Raw genomic sequence first — 15,955 nt, 5'->3', positions numbered from 1 at the left:
AGCGCAGGCTGCTCCTCTGGCAGGGGGGGAGGGGCGGGAATCCAGCCCAAGCTCAGGACTTTTCACCATCCCCACACCCCCCATGCTGATGGACCCAGGTCTCTGCCCCAGGCTCCCACCCACCACACAGTGAGGCCACTCCTTCCAGGAGCACAGCTTTAATCCTCCAGTTTTAGTGTATTTACAAAAGTCCACAGCTCCAGCTGGAGGCCCCAGTGTTTTGTGCTTGTCCCTGTTTGGGACTGTTCAGCTTACTGTGCTTGCCCAGGCAGGGAAGAAAGGAGAGCCAAGTTTCTATTAGTATAACGTAAGTGATACAAAGATTGCTTATCTATTGTTAAAAAGGCTCAGGGGCCCCTAAAGCTCCTTGCTGGGTCCTCCAGGCCTAAAACAGGCAATGAACCATGGCACTTCTCATCCCTACAACCGCCAGCTTGGGCTCCTGGCACACTCAGCCTCTCTCACTACCACACACACCACATCTGTACATATCTACATCCCTTCTCCTCCCGCCTCTCTCTCTCTCTCTCTCTCGTCTCTCATCTCTCTCATGCACACACACGCACACGCACAGCTGACCATCCAGCAGTGTTCAGACAGCTGAGAAAGCTATGCACACTGAGGGAGTAGCACCAAGTAAGTGGCTGCCAGCTCATGCCAGCCCCTCCAAGACCCTCCTTTCCAGAATAAAAAGAGGTCCAGGGGGCATTTTGCAAGGTCCTTCAGGGACCCTGGGGCAGGAAACAGCGGTTGTCAAGGCAGGCCCCTCCCAGGGGGCATGGCCTCATCTGAGAAAGTGGGGCTCCAGTGAGAGGCGCGGCCACGCAGAGCCTCCTCTATTTCCTCCAGGCAACCGGTCAGCTCCATGTCGCAGAGCACTCGGCCCAACAGGGCCAGCGAGTCCTCCCGCCTGGGCATGCGCTGGCGCCAGGCCGCCAGCATGCTGTAGTGCGCCTCGCGCAGGCAGTGTCCATTCTGCAGCTCCAGCCGCTCGATCTCGTGCTCACTCAGCCCCAGCCGCCGCACGAACTCCTTCCAGCGCGATGGGGGCACGCAGTTCAGCACAGCATACAGCATCACTGGGTCTGCTGCAGGGAAACCCATGGTGAGCCTGGAGTTGCGGCTCCCAGGCCCGCCCTGGCTGCCCTGAGCGGGTTCCCTGCTCACTCATGTGCCCTCTTGGAGCCCCGCCCACCTGCACCCCCAACCGGGAATCTTGGCTGGGTGCTCACCATCTGGGCGCGGGGTGTAGATGGGGATGGAATTGGCTGGAAGTGCTGTGAGAAGAGGGCCAGTTTCCTGGTAGCCTGGGCCCGTCTCTCCCGGCGGTGATGGAGCTCTGGACATGCCCAGAGGGGAGGGGAGACATTGTGGGGAGATGGGCTTGCCACTGGAGTCTGTCCTGGGGCTGAAGTCTGGGGCCCCGGCTTGGTGTTCCTGCTCCCCGCGAAAGAGAGAAGGCAAAGCATTAGTGGAGGAGAGGAAAAACAGCCCAGCCCTCTAGATTATTCCGGGTGGGGATGGAACTAGAGAGAGTCAGGGGATCGTGATTCAGTTCTTACACGATCACCATGGACAGTCAGGGAAGATTGGGGGCAGATCCCTGGTTTCACCTTACCCGTTTTTCAGGTCGGATTTTCAGACAAACTGAGAAGAAAGAAACAAAATGTCATTAACTTCACTTCCTCTCTCAACCCTGGAGCCCATACTGGGCTGGTCCTGGGGACCTATGGTGACAGGCTTCAGCGCTTCTGTGCTCCCAGGGTCGAGAGAACCGCTGGTGCAGTATGACCCCCTACCAGCCATCCAGGGCCATCTCCCGCCAAGGGAGCCCTTCACAGCGAACTAAGGGGATGCTCCTTTCCCTCCTCCCACGTCCCACAGCACCCTTTGGCCTCCCAAAGACCCCACTCACAAATGGAGTGGAGCTTGGTCTTCCAGCGTGGGGATCGGCATATTAAAGCCATGAAGAAGAGGAATAAAAGGCAGACACCAAAGACGATCACCAGGGACAACAGCACTGTGGTGGCTGGAGACAAAGCACATTGTGATCAGGGGAGAGGGGCTGCGGGCGGGAGCAGGGCTGGGCGGCTGTGTGCAGGGGCAAGCTTAGGAGAGGGCAGGTGAGCACGGGCGCCGGGTTAGCCCTCTTCACCTGGGTCCGGAGGCGCCTGAATGAGTCCACCAGTCATGGGGCACGAGTTCGTGCACTCCGTGCCTTCCTTGCAGCTAAAAGAAGAGAGAGCACAGGTGAACAGAGGCTGTATCATAGGAGGAATACGGGTTTAAGAAAAAAAAAACAGTGTTAGAAATTCTCTGCTTTACAATATTTTAGCTATCTCACTATATCGTGGAAATTAAAACTATCTTGGGAATTGATGCAAAGGAATGAAACAACTTAATCGCAAAGTCACTTGATTTAGAATTGGAATTGATCTGGAATTGATCCGGTATAGAGAAATTAAAAGCAGGCAGGCTCAGGGTTTAATTTCCAGCCCAGTCCCTGGCTAGCAGTGTGACGCTAAGCAAGTCCTGGAGCCTGTACACTTCAGCTTCCTTCTCAGGGATACAGGGACCCTGCCTGCCTGTCAGGACCGAGGACTGAGTGAGAGAATTCTGCTCAACACAGAGCAAGTGCTCGGCAAATGGTAGCTCCCCCTGAATTGTTATTATTTTTTCATGGTTCTGCTAAAGAGAATTCTGGGACAAAGGGAGGTGCAAGAGCTTTCTTTGGAGATGGCATTGCCATGGACCATACCTGACTTTGAGAGAAGGGTCAAACGTGCATGTGAAAAAGTTTAAAATGCCCAAAGGGTCGCCGGTTCGATTGCCAGTCAGGGCACATGGCTGGGTTGCGAGCTCAGTCCCCAGTGGGGGCCACGGGAGAGGCCACCACGCGTTGGTATTTCTCTCCCTCTCTCTTTCCCCCTCCCTTCCCCCCTCTCTAAAAATAATAAATAAACATCTAAAAAAAAGTTTAAAATGCATATTGCTGGGGGCAATATTACAAGCACATCTCCCCATGTCGGAAGCTGTGGCTGGGCAGTACAGAGTGAAGAGGAGTGAGGAGACCTACATGGGGGGCCCCGAAGGGCCTTGAGAAGGTGGGTTCTCAGCCACAGTTGGAAACCAGGAAGAGGCACTTCTGCCCACCTTACAAGCTCATGATGAGAACAACACAGGATGGGCAGAAAAGCTCTTTCAAGGGGAAGAGACAAAGCTTAGTGGGAAAAGATAATAGTTTCTTGATAGATACTTCGTAGCTATTTTTGGTGGCTCTTTTTTTTTTTTAAAGATTGTATTTATTTTTAGAGAGAGGGGAAAGCAGGGAGAAAGAGGAGAGAAACATCAGTGTGTGGTTGTCTCTCATGGGCCCCCTACTGGGGACCTGGCTGGCAACCCAGGCCTGTGCCCTGACTGGAAATCAAACCAGTGACCCCTTGATTCACAGGTTGGTGCTCAATCCACTGAACCACATCAGCCAGGGCTATTTTTGGTGGTTCTTACAACTTTGCCAAGTGGATGTCATTACCCTTTCTTTAAACGTAAGAAAACTAAGGTTCAGAGATGTTAAGTCACATGCCCAAAGTTGCACAGCCAGCAAGTGGCGAGGCTGAGATTTAAACCCAGGTCAGTTCAACTTCAGAGCCCTCAGAGTTTCCACTTTGCAGTGAATATGCAAGAACAGCCTCTGGGAAGCCAGGAGTAAGGAGGCCTAGTCAAAGGCACTGGGGAGGAAATATCACACTGTGTCAAACCTAAGATGCAATCAATAAGAGACACCATTATTTGCGTAACACACACAGAGCTGCCAATTAAACCATGATACATCATCAACTGTTGTAAGACACAGTCTGATTGCAGAGATATGGCTCAATGGTAGACCCTGTTGCCTAAGAATTTCAATGTCAAAAAAAAAGAAGAATGTCCAAGTTAGAACAACAAGTCCCTGGTGTGTGAGCCTCTGTCCCCAAAGTTGGGGGAAAGGAGGACTATCTGGCGTCTTGACATAAAGTGTCTCTCACTCAAACAGCTAGTAAGAGCCAGAGCACCCTGGGGTGTCTCCCTTGTCCTGCTGGTGGCTCTTGCCACAGCCACTCCATCCCCCCCAGTGCCCCCTCACCCAGTGCCCAGCAGCTGGCAGATACTCACTAAGCACAGGACACGCACTCGTTGCCTTTTACAAAGAACCCTGCGTTGCAGGAGCATATGGTGTCGTGGTTTTCACTACCTGTGGGGAGAGGGGCAGTACAGATAAAGGAGGACCGACCTGCACCCGGAGGACCAGAGGGAGAGCCAGGAGGGGCTGGGGTAGATGGCCAGAGTAGAGAGATTCCCATAGACCACTGGAGTGGGAAGGATAGAAAGTGCTGCCTTTTGGGGCAAGGGTTCAGAAAGGTGGAGACCCTCCCCCTCAGACAGGGCCCACCCTTGTGGTGAGGACAGGGGTGGGGTCAGCGGGGTGCGCTCACAGGAGACTCGCACCGTGCCATTGAGGCAGGTGCTGCAGTTTATGCACTGGAAAAGAGTGGCACTCGAGCGTTTCCGGTACTGTTCCTTCTTGCAACCACACACAGTATCCCGGTCCACCGCGCAAGAAGAAATCTCCACCTGGTCCATTTCTGGTGAGGGAAAGAGATGGGGTATGAGCCTCTCTCTGTAGCACATGCTCACACCCATGCCCTCTGTCAGGAATCCCTTTCCACAGCCAGGAGCACAGAGTTGCACGCCCTCACAGGTGGACAGGCATGCACACCCCTCTCGATGCCCAACAGCCCATCCTATGTACAGCCCTTGCCCTCTCCTGAGACTCACCTGTTCGGCATATTGAACAGCTGAGGCATTGCCTGAGGTAGTTCTCCGAAGCAGTATAGGTGCCGCTTTCACACTCCCTGCAGTCCGTGTCCAGCCCTGGGCCTGGACAGTCATTGTACCGGTAGGTCCCTGCGATTGAGATGTCTATTAGGCTGCAGCAGAGAGCTCAAGGAAGAAGCCCCATGCTAGTGGAGAACAGCCTGGGCCACCTCTCCAAGGTCTTTAGGAGAAGAAAGGAGGAAGAAAATCCCAGCCCAAGAGAAGCTGCTAGAACAGAGACCCCAGGTTCTAGAACATCTGGAAAAAAGCAAAGAAAGCAGCAGGGCCCCATAACTGAGGAGATTGGCTGTTACCACTTGCTCCTACCTTTATGGCACTTCGTACAGCAAATGGAATTATTATGAGGGTGGGGGTATTTTCCCTGGGGACACTGGCTTTCTCTCTTCTCCCGGTCCCTGGAGTGAGGGACCAGTGCACTAACCCATGAGGAGTTTATTTCCGCCACCAGAATCAGGAGCACCTAGGGAAGAACCGATAGAGGAGATCCCATCAGGATCTAAGCACAGACAGTCGGCACCATGCAATCTGATGTTGAATTGTTCTCTAGTCGTCCTGTGTGCTAATGTCCTGTGTCCCCCCCCACCCCAACTCAAGGCTGGGAGACCCCGGCCCAGCTCTATTTTATCCTTATTTCCCCATAGCAGCTAATGGTGTTGGACTTGGGGCGGATGTTGAAGAACTGTTTGTTTTTTTATTGGAAACTGGTAGCTTACTTCAATTCTGGCCCTTGCTTCACATGAAGCAGTGCCAAATACCGAGGTGGTGTTTCTCTGAGTGCTGCGTTCCCACCAAGTGAACGTGCACGGAGGTGAGCGGTTGGCAACTGTGCACTTTTCTGTATTAGGCTATACCAGTAAGAAGGTGCCTTTCAAAATCAGACAGGAGTGGAGGAGGTCAGTGATGCCCCTATGGGCACTGTTCGTGGGCAGTGTGCAAAAGTAAAAGGAAGAATTTCTTTGTAAGTCTGTATCAAAACCTCACTCAGGATCCCACCCTCAGACTCCATGCTGCATCCCCTTTCACCACTAAATCTGCACAAATACTCCAGGTTGGCCAGGGCAAATGGAGAGGGGAGTGAAAGGGAAAGTTCATGGTCAAGGATAGGTAGGTGGGTGATGATGTTTCGGTGGGGGCAAGAGTGGGCAAAGGCATGTAGGTTACATGCAACCAGAGCTGGCCGGAGGCTGGTGATCCAGCTCGAGTGACCGTCAAGTCGGCCAAGAGCTAAGGGTGTGCCAGGGAATCTAGAAGCTCTTTGCTCCCAAGTCCTTCTGGAAGGCATGCTTTACAGCCTCGGGCCAAGCCCACAGCAGCTGAATCACCTGCCTATTTCTGGCTTAGGTGCCTGGACAGCAAAGCCAGGAGCCAGTGCTGAGCTCCAACCCAGACTTTGCTTTGCTTTTTTCAGCCTCTTGCTGGCTTTCCCTGGGCCTCATTTTTTTTTTTTTTTCTTCTCTGCTGTAAGAGTGGCTTTATGCAAAGATAAGAGGATGTCCTCAAAGTATGTTAAACAATGCAGAGTAACACACTAATCAGATCACAGAAACCTCAGCCCAGGCCAGGAGGGCCTAACAGCCCTCAGCCTCGGTGGCTCTGTATCTCAACAGCCAGGTAAGCAGCTCACACCCTGAGTCACCCATTGGGAGATGCTGCAGCAACCCAGCAGCCCGGGCCTCAGGCACAGAGGAAGCCAACTCAAAATCACAGCAGCCACCAAAGGGGCACACCCTGCTACTCAGAGGGCAGCAAGCAGCCTTCCCTGGCCCGCTCCAGCACTGTGCCACCTCCCGAGAACAGGACCGGGGCTTCCAGGGCAACAGGAAGAGTGCGGGTGGTTAATGGGAAGAACTTCCCGATCCTGAAACAAGAGCTTTCCCCGAAGAAGAGCTCACAGAACCTAAGGTCATGGGCATTTGGCATTCCATCCAGGGAGGCTGAGAGCAACGCCAAGGAGCAGAGATAGAGTCAGGAAGAACTGAGGGGCTCCAGTTCCTGGTCAGCTTTGGGGGCGGGGGGGAGGGGGGGTAGCTTTTTAGGGACCTCTGGCCTGTGAGGAATAAACTTCCCAGGAAGGCAGGAGGGAGGGAAGCTTTCTCAGGCCATGTGTCCCCACCTCTACAGCACTTAGGGGGTTAAATCAGATCCGGGAAAGGGAAATCTTTTCCCAGAAGCTCCGCCCAGTGACTCAGGCCAGAGGGAGGGAGAGGATCTGGGGGAGGGGAGAGGGAACCAGCAGCTCCTCCAGCTCCTCAGGGGTCATGAGTCAGCATAAAGACTGAGAGACCAGCCAGCAGTCGGTCCCATCTGATCCCTTCCTCCTGTGGGCCAGTCTCTCTCTCCAATCCCCGCTCAGAGCCCCCGTTCCTCCCCTCCTTCACAAAAGAGCTAGGCAATGGACCCTTGTCCCACTGGGCTCCTACATTTCAGGAAATGGCTCCCTCTCCCATTCCATCCCAAAGGGAAGTCTCTCTCGACCCTTGGCTTCCTCCCAGCGAGTCACTACTCACCCCTCCCTGAGGGCCACTTAATTCCTTCCCGCTCCTCAGCATCCTTCCTTTAGACTAGGCCCCATCCTGGCTCCTCCTCCCGGCCCAACCAGTCCCCTCCACAGATCCGGCATCCCTGGCTTCTCCCCCAGCCCCCTGACACTCCCCGGGTCCACAAGGAGGCCAACCAAGGCTGCCCTCCTCCCACCCGGGTTCACCGCATTCCCACAGCCTGGCTGGTTCTGGCCAGTGAGGTTGAGTTTGGGGACCTCTCTGGGATCCCAGACAATCCTTAGGAAATAAGGCCAGTTCTTTCTCCTCAGCCCCTCCCCAAACCCGCTGGCAGCACAGGTAAAGCTCCAGAGCTCTGAACACCCACTTCTAGGCGTGAGGGAGCAAACAAGAAGAGAGGCCAGACGATCGGCACTACTGCCCAGGTCTCTCCTGCTCTCCCCGCCCCCACAGCGGCACCCTTTGTTAGTGCTGGTTGGCTCCCGTGAGCACCGTCCTTAGCGGCTGCATCTTTGCAGCAAAACAGCAGAAACAGGTGAGCCCGGAGCAGCCAGACCCCAGCCTGAGTGCCTGTCACCTGGAGCAGAAGAGCAGGAAGCTGGGGGTGCCTGTGGAGAGACAGTTGAGTGGGTGGCCCGGCGGCACCCCTCCAACTCCCCCACAACTTCCGCCTGAGGAGGCTTTAAAGTGTGACTTCCTGCACCGGGGCTGCAGCGTGGGGTGGAAAGCGACCCTGTGGTCTACTCTGACCCAGCCACCTCATCAGCAGCTGTTCCCTTAACCCCGTAAGAAGTTGTCCACTAAATTAAAAAAGTTCATTTAATGTCAAAAATCTCTGGAGAGCTCGTGATCGAGTCTCCAAAGATCCAGTTGCAATCCCACCTCCCTGCCCTGAGGCCCTCCATTGATGACGCTTCCCCTGCCCTGAGGCCCTCCACTGATGACGCTTCCCCTACCCAAGCTCATTAGATGTGCAGCCCCCTGGGAACTTTAATAACATGAATTAACTATATGTATTCTTGGCTCCTATCATAATTATCTTGGGTGAGTAGATAGGATCTCCCCAATAGACCATAAACTCTCTACGAGACCAGAAAGAGTATCTTGGTCAGAGATAGTGTCCTATCTCCCTCCATATCGTCTCAGCACCCAGAACTGGGGGAGCAAAAGAAACATGGTTGATCCAGTGGCTGATCTGTCTTCCACTCCAGGCGAAGCCGGTGATTTCCAAAGAGGGAAGAAGGGAGTCCATGTCCCCCCCAGCCCCTTAGGAATGTACAGGGTCCGGCAGAAGTAAGGCCTGCTTGAGTGTGGTTGAAAGGATAATAATATGGGTGTAATTTATAGTTTTGACTTGAATGTTTCACCCGAAACGGCATATGGTGTGCTTGAGTATGACATTGTTATGATACCCAATTACACACTCATGATTTTGTAATAAAAAGGGGCATTATTTGTGCCGGCCCCGTATTTATCTCCAGGGGAGATTGCCCCACTCCGTCCCCCACACACGCACACCCTCACTGGAGATTGTGGTAAGTGTTCCTTTCCTCTCCCTTTGAGAGTCACAGGTGAGTAAAAGCAGCACCTACGACGAATGATGATACAAAGACCGATAAGAGTTCGAGAACCTCCATTCTGCCCTGTTAAGACATGTACTTCACCTGGCTGTTCCTCGGACCCTTAACAAGCCCCAAGTTAAACTCATCAGATAGCTCCTGGCCCACAGAAACGTCACACCACCAGCTTCTTGGCACCAATGCCGAGACTTCCACCACTTTTTTCTGCTCAGGGCCCTCCCTACCCCTGCCGTCATTCCTCTTGCCAGTCCCTCCTCTGTGACCGATCTCCCAGTCCTTTCCACGTCCAGGGTTGCCTCACACCTGGATCCTTACAACTGTCTCCCTGCCAACTGCCAGGCCCCTTTTCTGCTCCGACCCATCCTACAGACTTTCTTGCCCACATTCATGCTGCAACTTGCACCTGCATATGTGAAAATCTTACTCTCCAGGACATCGTTTCCACAGGTCGCTGTTATCCTGAATGAGTCCTCGCAGAGGTACCTCACTGCTGTTCTGAGCACATTCCTGGACACAGTGGGCCCTCAGGGAACCCTTTCAGAATGAATGAATGAATGAATGAATGAGTTCCTCTACCTGGAACCACGGTTCAAGATTCTCTCTTCATCCCCTCCTATACTCCTTCCAACTATCTCATCCCCATTTCTTGTTCCTCAGTATGGTCTTTCCACTCCAGCCAAAGTGTTCAGTTTCCTGCCACCACCACCTGCAACATAAAACCCCCTCTCTCCCTTCCTCTAATTTTCCTCAACCAGTCTCCCTTTTTTCTAGCCACCCTGCCAGTCAGTGACTTCAAATCCACTTTTCAGCGAGGCTTTCCCTCCCTCATTCCATCAGACCAACTTTTAGTTCCTTTATTCATTCAAGAAATAGCTAAGGAGCAACCAATCTACGAGCCAGGTCCCGCCAGACGGGCAGGGAGGCAAGATGGAATGTACCGCTCATGCTCTCCCAAGTTCTCCATGGGTCGCAGTCCACGGTAGGCTCTGCGATTTGTGCAGGGTGTGCTCCGGGAGCACGGACACTAGAATTGACATCTACTAAGCAAGAAAAGGCAGCTGGGTGAACCTCCTTCCCCTCCCGGTTCTGGCTCCCTTTGGTGTTCAGGGCACCATATCGCAATACTTTTGTGAAGATTTTCCTCTAGACTGTTCTGAAATCATTTTTGCTGAAAGCTGTCTTAGCTTCTAGACTGGAAGCTCTTTGAGAGTTAGCAAAGTCTTGTTTGCTTTGTCACACTCTCCTGTATTCTTCCCTACTACCCCCCCACACACACATACACAGCGTGCTCTGAATTGCCCATTGAATGGTGAGCAATTGGTAAGTTCATGGACAGACTTATCTAGACCTTGCATACCTCCTGCTTTCCTTCTAGCACCAGGCTGAGCTTGTGTCTCTTAACAGTCATACCTTCACCTGGGCTGGGTCAACCCTTGCCTTCAAGGCAATTGTCTGTTTGGGCTACTGTACCCTGTTTTCCAAACACAGTAGCCACCAAGTAATTACTACTAACACTAACAATATGCAAGCTAACATTTATTGAGGGCTTTCTATTTGCTATACCCTATTCCTCTACCAGAATGTAGACTCCATGAGGACAGTGATTTTGTATACTACTGTAATCCCAGCACCTAAAACGGGGTCCAGCATAATGCAAGCACTTAACAAATTGAATCAATCTATTTAACCTTCAAAACAACATTATGAGGTAGTGACTGTTATGTTCATTTTAGAGATTAAAAAAAAAAAACTATGGCATGGAAAGGTTATATAACCTGCTCAAGTTCAGGCATCCAGGATGTGAGGGAGCCAGAACTGAATCCAGGTATCTACTTTCAAAGAGAAAAGTAAGATAGCAGGGCAGGTGGATTGCGGGGGGGGGGGGGGGGGGGGGGGGGGGGGGGGGGGGATGGAGAGGGGGGTATGGGGAGTCCGGGGAGGGTAGCCTTGAAAGAAGGGAAGAGATGGGGCTGGGAGACAGGAGGTGGGACAACCAGAAGATTAGTGAGACCAGGACAGAGAGAGGTAGCACAGGGAAGTAAGGTCTAGAAATGCGGAGAAGAGAGGGAGAAGAGGGAACTAGGGAGAAAGGGTTTGAAAACTCTTTGAGAAGTCTGAGGAGACTTTCAGGGAGACCGACAGAAAAGCAAGGAATGTTTGGGAGAGAAAGTATAACACCCTGAGGAAGGAGAGGTGCGGAGCCACGGATGGGCCACGGACTCCGAAGAAATTGGCAAGTGGGGAGAGGGGGGGGCAGGGTTGGGGGACAGGGTGGGGGTTGGCGCTCAGGCCATCAGACAGGATGACTCCAGGACCTGGAGGGTCATCGCGGATGCCTCGACATAAGGCTAAAGCAAAAGAAAGGGACATTTTTCAGTGACGAAAGCAATTTTCTTCCAACTTCCTCAAACTCACTGTAGAAGGAGAAACCAAGGAATTGTTGTCTAGGGCTGTGGGGAGGGGCTGGCGGGCAGGCCGAGGGGCAGAGTGCAGGTGGCTCAGGTGCTGGCTACCTAGAGAGGGTCAGCCCAACAGAGACAACCTGCCTAGAAACTGAGGCAGAGGTTGAAGAATGCCCCATTAATACTAGACTTACTGTACAAACATAAATGTGGCATCTCGAAAAGAAAGAAAGCAAGCCCCCACGGGGGAGGCCTGGGCCCCGGGGAGAGCACTGCAGACGCCCTCCACAGGGCTGCCCTGCCCCTATCCCGCCCCCACTCCATTCCCAAATGGCTCCCACCACATGGCCTCCCAAACTCACTCCCAGATTCCATTTCTCCACTTTGTCACCGTCCTACTCCTGCCCCCTAGCAGGGTTTGCTCAGCCAGGGCCGATGGGCAGCCCCACCTCTCCACAACTCAACACACGCTGAGGCCAGCCAGCTGACCAGAGGGACAATGTTCTGAATCATCTGGAATCTGAGAGGACCGACTTCCTTCTCCCACTCCTTTCCTTTCCCTACCAAATCAGCGCTCAGTCCACCCCCACTGCCCCAACCTTGCGGCAGCCGCTGCTATCAGCTGCCCGCATGTTTTCAGACGGCCCTTAGTCCCAACAAACTTCCTTGGCTGTCAGGGGCCAGAGCTGCTTTTAACCCCCCCACCTTTCAGACTTCTCCCTTGCCCCTGAGTCAGGGCGAGCAGATAAATAGGGAAACCTGGGCTTCTGGCAGAGTTTGTGGTCAGACCACAGCCCTCTCCCAGCGAGGGCCCAGTCCAGCCTGCCGGCGTCACCCTTCACCCACTTTCCACTCCACCCTTGTCCCTGGTCTCACCAGTGGCAGCAGCAGGCCAGGCACGGTGGGGTGGCCCATGTCCGGCCAGCTGAGGCCTCTCACTCCCCCATCAGGGCTCAGGCAGAGGCAGCAGGTGGAGTAGCAGCGACAGAGTCCGGGACGAGTGGGTCAGGAGGTCCCAAGAGGAACCTAGGCCTTGGGCAGGGGACTTAAGGGTTGAGACTCAGATAGAGACCACACCCTGGTCCCATGGGGTCTCAAACCCCGAAGGCCAGAACCGGGGCCTGAGCCCGGCGAAGAAAATTAAAGAAGAGGTGGGAGGGGAAGGGAGTAAGGCAGTTGGGTGTTGCAACGACAAGACAGGAAGAGCTTGGGGGAGGAGGCAGGAGGAGGCGGGAAGAGGCGGGAGGAGAGGGCAATTTTTCTTTTAACTCTTTGTAGTGCAGTCAGCGGTGCTGGAGACCTGGATCCAACAACCCAGCCACTTCTAACCAAACACCACTGTGCAGCGAGCCCCCTCCCTCCTCACCCCCATCAACGGGCTTTTCCCAACTAAACAGCAACAGAAGAACCCAGGGGCCCTGGCTAGGTGTCTCAGTTGGTTAGAGTGTCATCCAACACCGTGCGCCAAGGTTGTGGCTGCGGTTGGATCAGGGCACATGCGAGTATTGATATCAACCAACGAATACATAAACAAGTGGAACAACAAATCGATGTCTCCCTCTCACGTCCTTTCTCTCTCTAAAACCAATAACTGAAAAAAGAGAAACCCAGGACTTTGGCACGAAATCCGCTGGGTTCCAGTTCAGAAGCCTCTACTTTTTAGCTGGGTGGTCCTGGGCAAACAACCCAAACTCTCGGAGCCTGCTTTCCGACTTGCAAAATGGTGGGAACTTATTTCATGTGGCTGCTGTTAATCGAAACAGGACAGATAAGTGGTACAGGACAAGTACTCAGTGTTCCTTAGTTAACACTTCCCCTTTCCCCCAGAGTCCTCCACTGACACCCTCATCTCCCACTTTCTGAAGAACTTACCCCTCCAACCCAAACCTCAGAATAAATCCAAACCGTAGTCTTCTTTCTGCGCAGGCTCGGGGCCCTCACACACTCCCTCAATGTGGTTCTTATCCGGTCCATGCCTGGATGGGTCCCACCGCTGCTGATCCTGGCCCTGCCACCAACAACAGTGGGACCTCAGGCAGAGTCTCCACTTCATCTGGGCTCCTCGTTATTTAACCAGAGGAACAATCCCACCAATATGGGAAAGGGAGGTCATGAGGATTAACGAGATCCTATCCATGAAGATGCTTTGGGAATTACAGACATCGAGTTGGATATTACTAGTGCATTCCCAGCACCCTTTCTCCCAACGCTACTCTGCATTTCAACCCAAACTGACCTCAGAGATAAGCTACCGCACCCCTCTTGTTTTACAGCCGAGAAAACTGAGGGCCAGAGACACGCAGAGCAGGTTCCCTGCAGACCCAGCAGAACCCTGACTCCCGACTTGAATCCAGGGGCCCATTTTGCTACAACAGACACACTGCCACCTTTCTACCTGTCCCCTGGATTCAGACCCCACTCCCTGACTCTGGGCACTCGATGCCACTCCCAAATGAATGACACAGCAAGGGTCAAGTGTTCATTCAAATGGTCCTCTGGGCCTGAGGTCCTCCAGCTGCTGACTGCCCCCCACCCACACCCCAGAGTCCACCTGCCTGGCTCTTGCTCACCTCCCCTCTCTGGTCCTAAGGGCAAAACATCTATAGATGAGAAAAGAGCTTGGCTGTTCCCACCTAGGGCTGACTACCCCACCCCATCCTCCAGCTTCTGAAGAACTGGACATTGAAGCTGGGCTCACAGAGAAGCTCACCTCCACCAGCACACAGGGAGCCTCCAAGCCCAGCCCAGTGGACCCAAAGCAGGGCTCTTGGAGAATCAGGGTCACTGGAATAAAGTGCAAGGGTCAGAATGCCCAGTTCCCAGTGTGAAGAGGCAAGGAGGGCTACTGGCTCCTCATCTACAAACTGGGAAACATGCCCGCACCCTCACATCATACACCCCGATGATTACACGCATGGAAAGGATTTAGCAAGGGTTTGCCATATATTAAGCATTCGATATATGGTAGCAATATTAATAGTTTGTATTCATAATTAACAACATCAATGTCCTATTTTTAATGTTACAAGAAATTTTTAACAGTCTGTACCAACTGTTTAAGACATTACACATAGCCTGGTCCACAAAGAGAATCTCATCATTCATGTTAAATGCTTAATTAATCAGTAAGAGTTTAAAGTTTTGTGAAATGTGGTATTAAATTGTTTGATGAAACTGTCTTGTTTTTTAAAGATGGTGAGAGGTAGGCAGATCTAGGAATATGAAAAGCTAACTAGTTTTATGGGGAAATTTCTTCCAGGGGGAAAAGAAAGAATGGTGAGGGAGAGAGTGAGACAGATGGGGAAATAGGAAAAGGGTGAACTAGGGGGTGAAAGAGTTGGCCATCAGGGTCTGGGGAGCAAAAGGTGGAAAGGGGCTTCTGCTAGCAGAGTCCCCCTCTCCCTCAATACACCTCTCTCTCTCTCTCTCTCTCTCTCTCTCTCTCTCTCTCTCTCACACACACACACACACACACACACCCCATAGCAGTACAGAGTGATGAGCAAAAGGGCACTGGACTGCAAGTGAGGGTGATGTGGTTGCAACCCCAGCCCTGTCATCCTGACTCCATGAGTCACAGAAGGAGACCCAGGTTCCAGCTTGGCTCTGTAAGAATCATGAACTTGAATAAATCACTTTACCTGCTAATGTCAATAAGGAAAAGAAGGCAACTTAACTGTGTCTTCTCTAACACTCTTGATTCTAACTCCTAACCTGAAGGTCCAGAGGTAGCATATAGAGAGATAGGGGATGGAGAGAAGGAAACCCCACAGGGTGGAAGTGCAGCAGGCCAAGAGAGCTCCGGGTGGGGGAGGTGGGGGGAGCTGGCTGCTGTCCTCTTTGACAGATCCAGCACTGTCCAGCAGGTCCTGCCCACCCCAGCCAGAGGACAGGGAGCTGGGGCAGATGGGACAAGGCTGAGGCTACGGCAGAGAGCACACAGAGCAGACTGAACCTGAGGGCTCTGACGGGGGAGACTGTTGTGACACTACCCTTTTCCCCTTATCAGCTCAAGTCTAGGAAAGGGAAGTCAGAAAGCACCCCATCAGCTCCCGGTCACAACCTTTTCTATATCTCTACTCTGTCCGCTATCTCCTCCTATTTCCCCGATTCCCTTGGCTCCTCAGGACAGGGAGACTGTAACTGAGGGAAGTTAGATCACGGCAGCAAGGGAAATGTCCCCAAAGATGACAAGAAAGGGTAACTTCTAGGTGCCAGGTCTGGAGTGGGGGAAGGAACCAGGGGTCTAGAAACTGGAATTCCACTCAGACATCCCTCAATTTCTCCTCTATGAAAAGCTGGCAGAAGCCCTGGCTGGTGTGGCTCAGTGGACTGAGTGCTGGCCTGTGAACCAAAAGGTTGCAGGTTCAATTCCCAGTCAGGCCACATACCTGAGTTGTGGGCCAGGTCCCCAGTTGGGGGCATGTAACAGGCAACTGATCAATGTACCTCACACATCAATGTTTCTCTCCCTCTCCTTCCTCTCTCTCTAAAAATAAATAAATAAAACTTTAAATAAAAGCTGGGAGGATTCCCACTGCTGCTCTCTCCATGGTGATGCCAGATACAAGGCTTTGAGGGGCCAGGAAAAGGTGGCCTG

At 52.8% G+C, this 15,955-nt stretch overlaps 1 protein-coding gene and 1 long non-coding RNA gene across 2 annotated transcripts; both read right to left on the bottom strand.

The window, feature by feature from the left end:
* Positions 1-142: 142 nt before the first annotated feature.
* TNFRSF1A (TNF receptor superfamily member 1A) lies at positions 143-12,570 on the bottom strand. Its single transcript, XM_036016979.1, has 9 exons — positions 12,232-12,570; positions 5,182-5,335; positions 4,816-4,944; positions 4,473-4,622; positions 4,153-4,231; positions 2,156-2,229; positions 1,839-2,029; positions 1,233-1,437; positions 143-1,088 (listed from the first exon to the last, which is right to left on the bottom strand). Exons 1-9 carry the CDS (start codon positions 12,268-12,270, stop codon positions 754-756), a joined length of 1,356 nt encoding a protein of 451 aa, XP_035872872.1. The 5' UTR covers positions 12,271-12,570; the 3' UTR covers positions 143-753.
* Positions 12,571-14,368: 1,798 nt separating this feature from the next.
* On the bottom strand, positions 14,369-15,774 carry LOC118498673. Its single transcript, XR_004901143.1, has 2 exons — positions 14,821-15,774; positions 14,369-14,789 (listed from the first exon to the last, which is right to left on the bottom strand). It is a non-coding gene; the product is annotated as an uncharacterized LOC118498673 (long non-coding RNA).
* Positions 15,775-15,955: the final 181 nt, after the last annotated feature.

Source organism: Phyllostomus discolor, chromosome 2 (assembly GCF_004126475.2).
Source record: "Phyllostomus discolor isolate MPI-MPIP mPhyDis1 chromosome 2, mPhyDis1.pri.v3, whole genome shotgun sequence".
Taxonomy (NCBI): domain Eukaryota; kingdom Metazoa; phylum Chordata; class Mammalia; order Chiroptera; family Phyllostomidae; genus Phyllostomus; species Phyllostomus discolor.
Note: the sequence above shows the minus strand (reverse complement) of the source record. Positions and strands in the feature narration are given on the sequence as shown.

Bases quoted from the DNA above. Each gene is read 5' to 3' on its own strand.
- TNFRSF1A (XM_036016979.1), bottom strand. From the start codon at position 12,270: ATGGGCCACCCCACCGTGCCTGGCCTGCTGCTGCCACTG. The intron at 5,336-12,231 runs GTGAGACCAGGG...GTTCTTCCCTAG, and splicing joins CTGGCCTGCTGCTGCCACTG to GTGCTCCTGATTCTGGTGGC. The intron at 1,438-1,838 runs TGAAGGGCTCCC...CGCGGGGAGCAG, and splicing joins AGCATCCCCTTAGTTCGCTG to GAACACCAAGCCGGGGCCCC.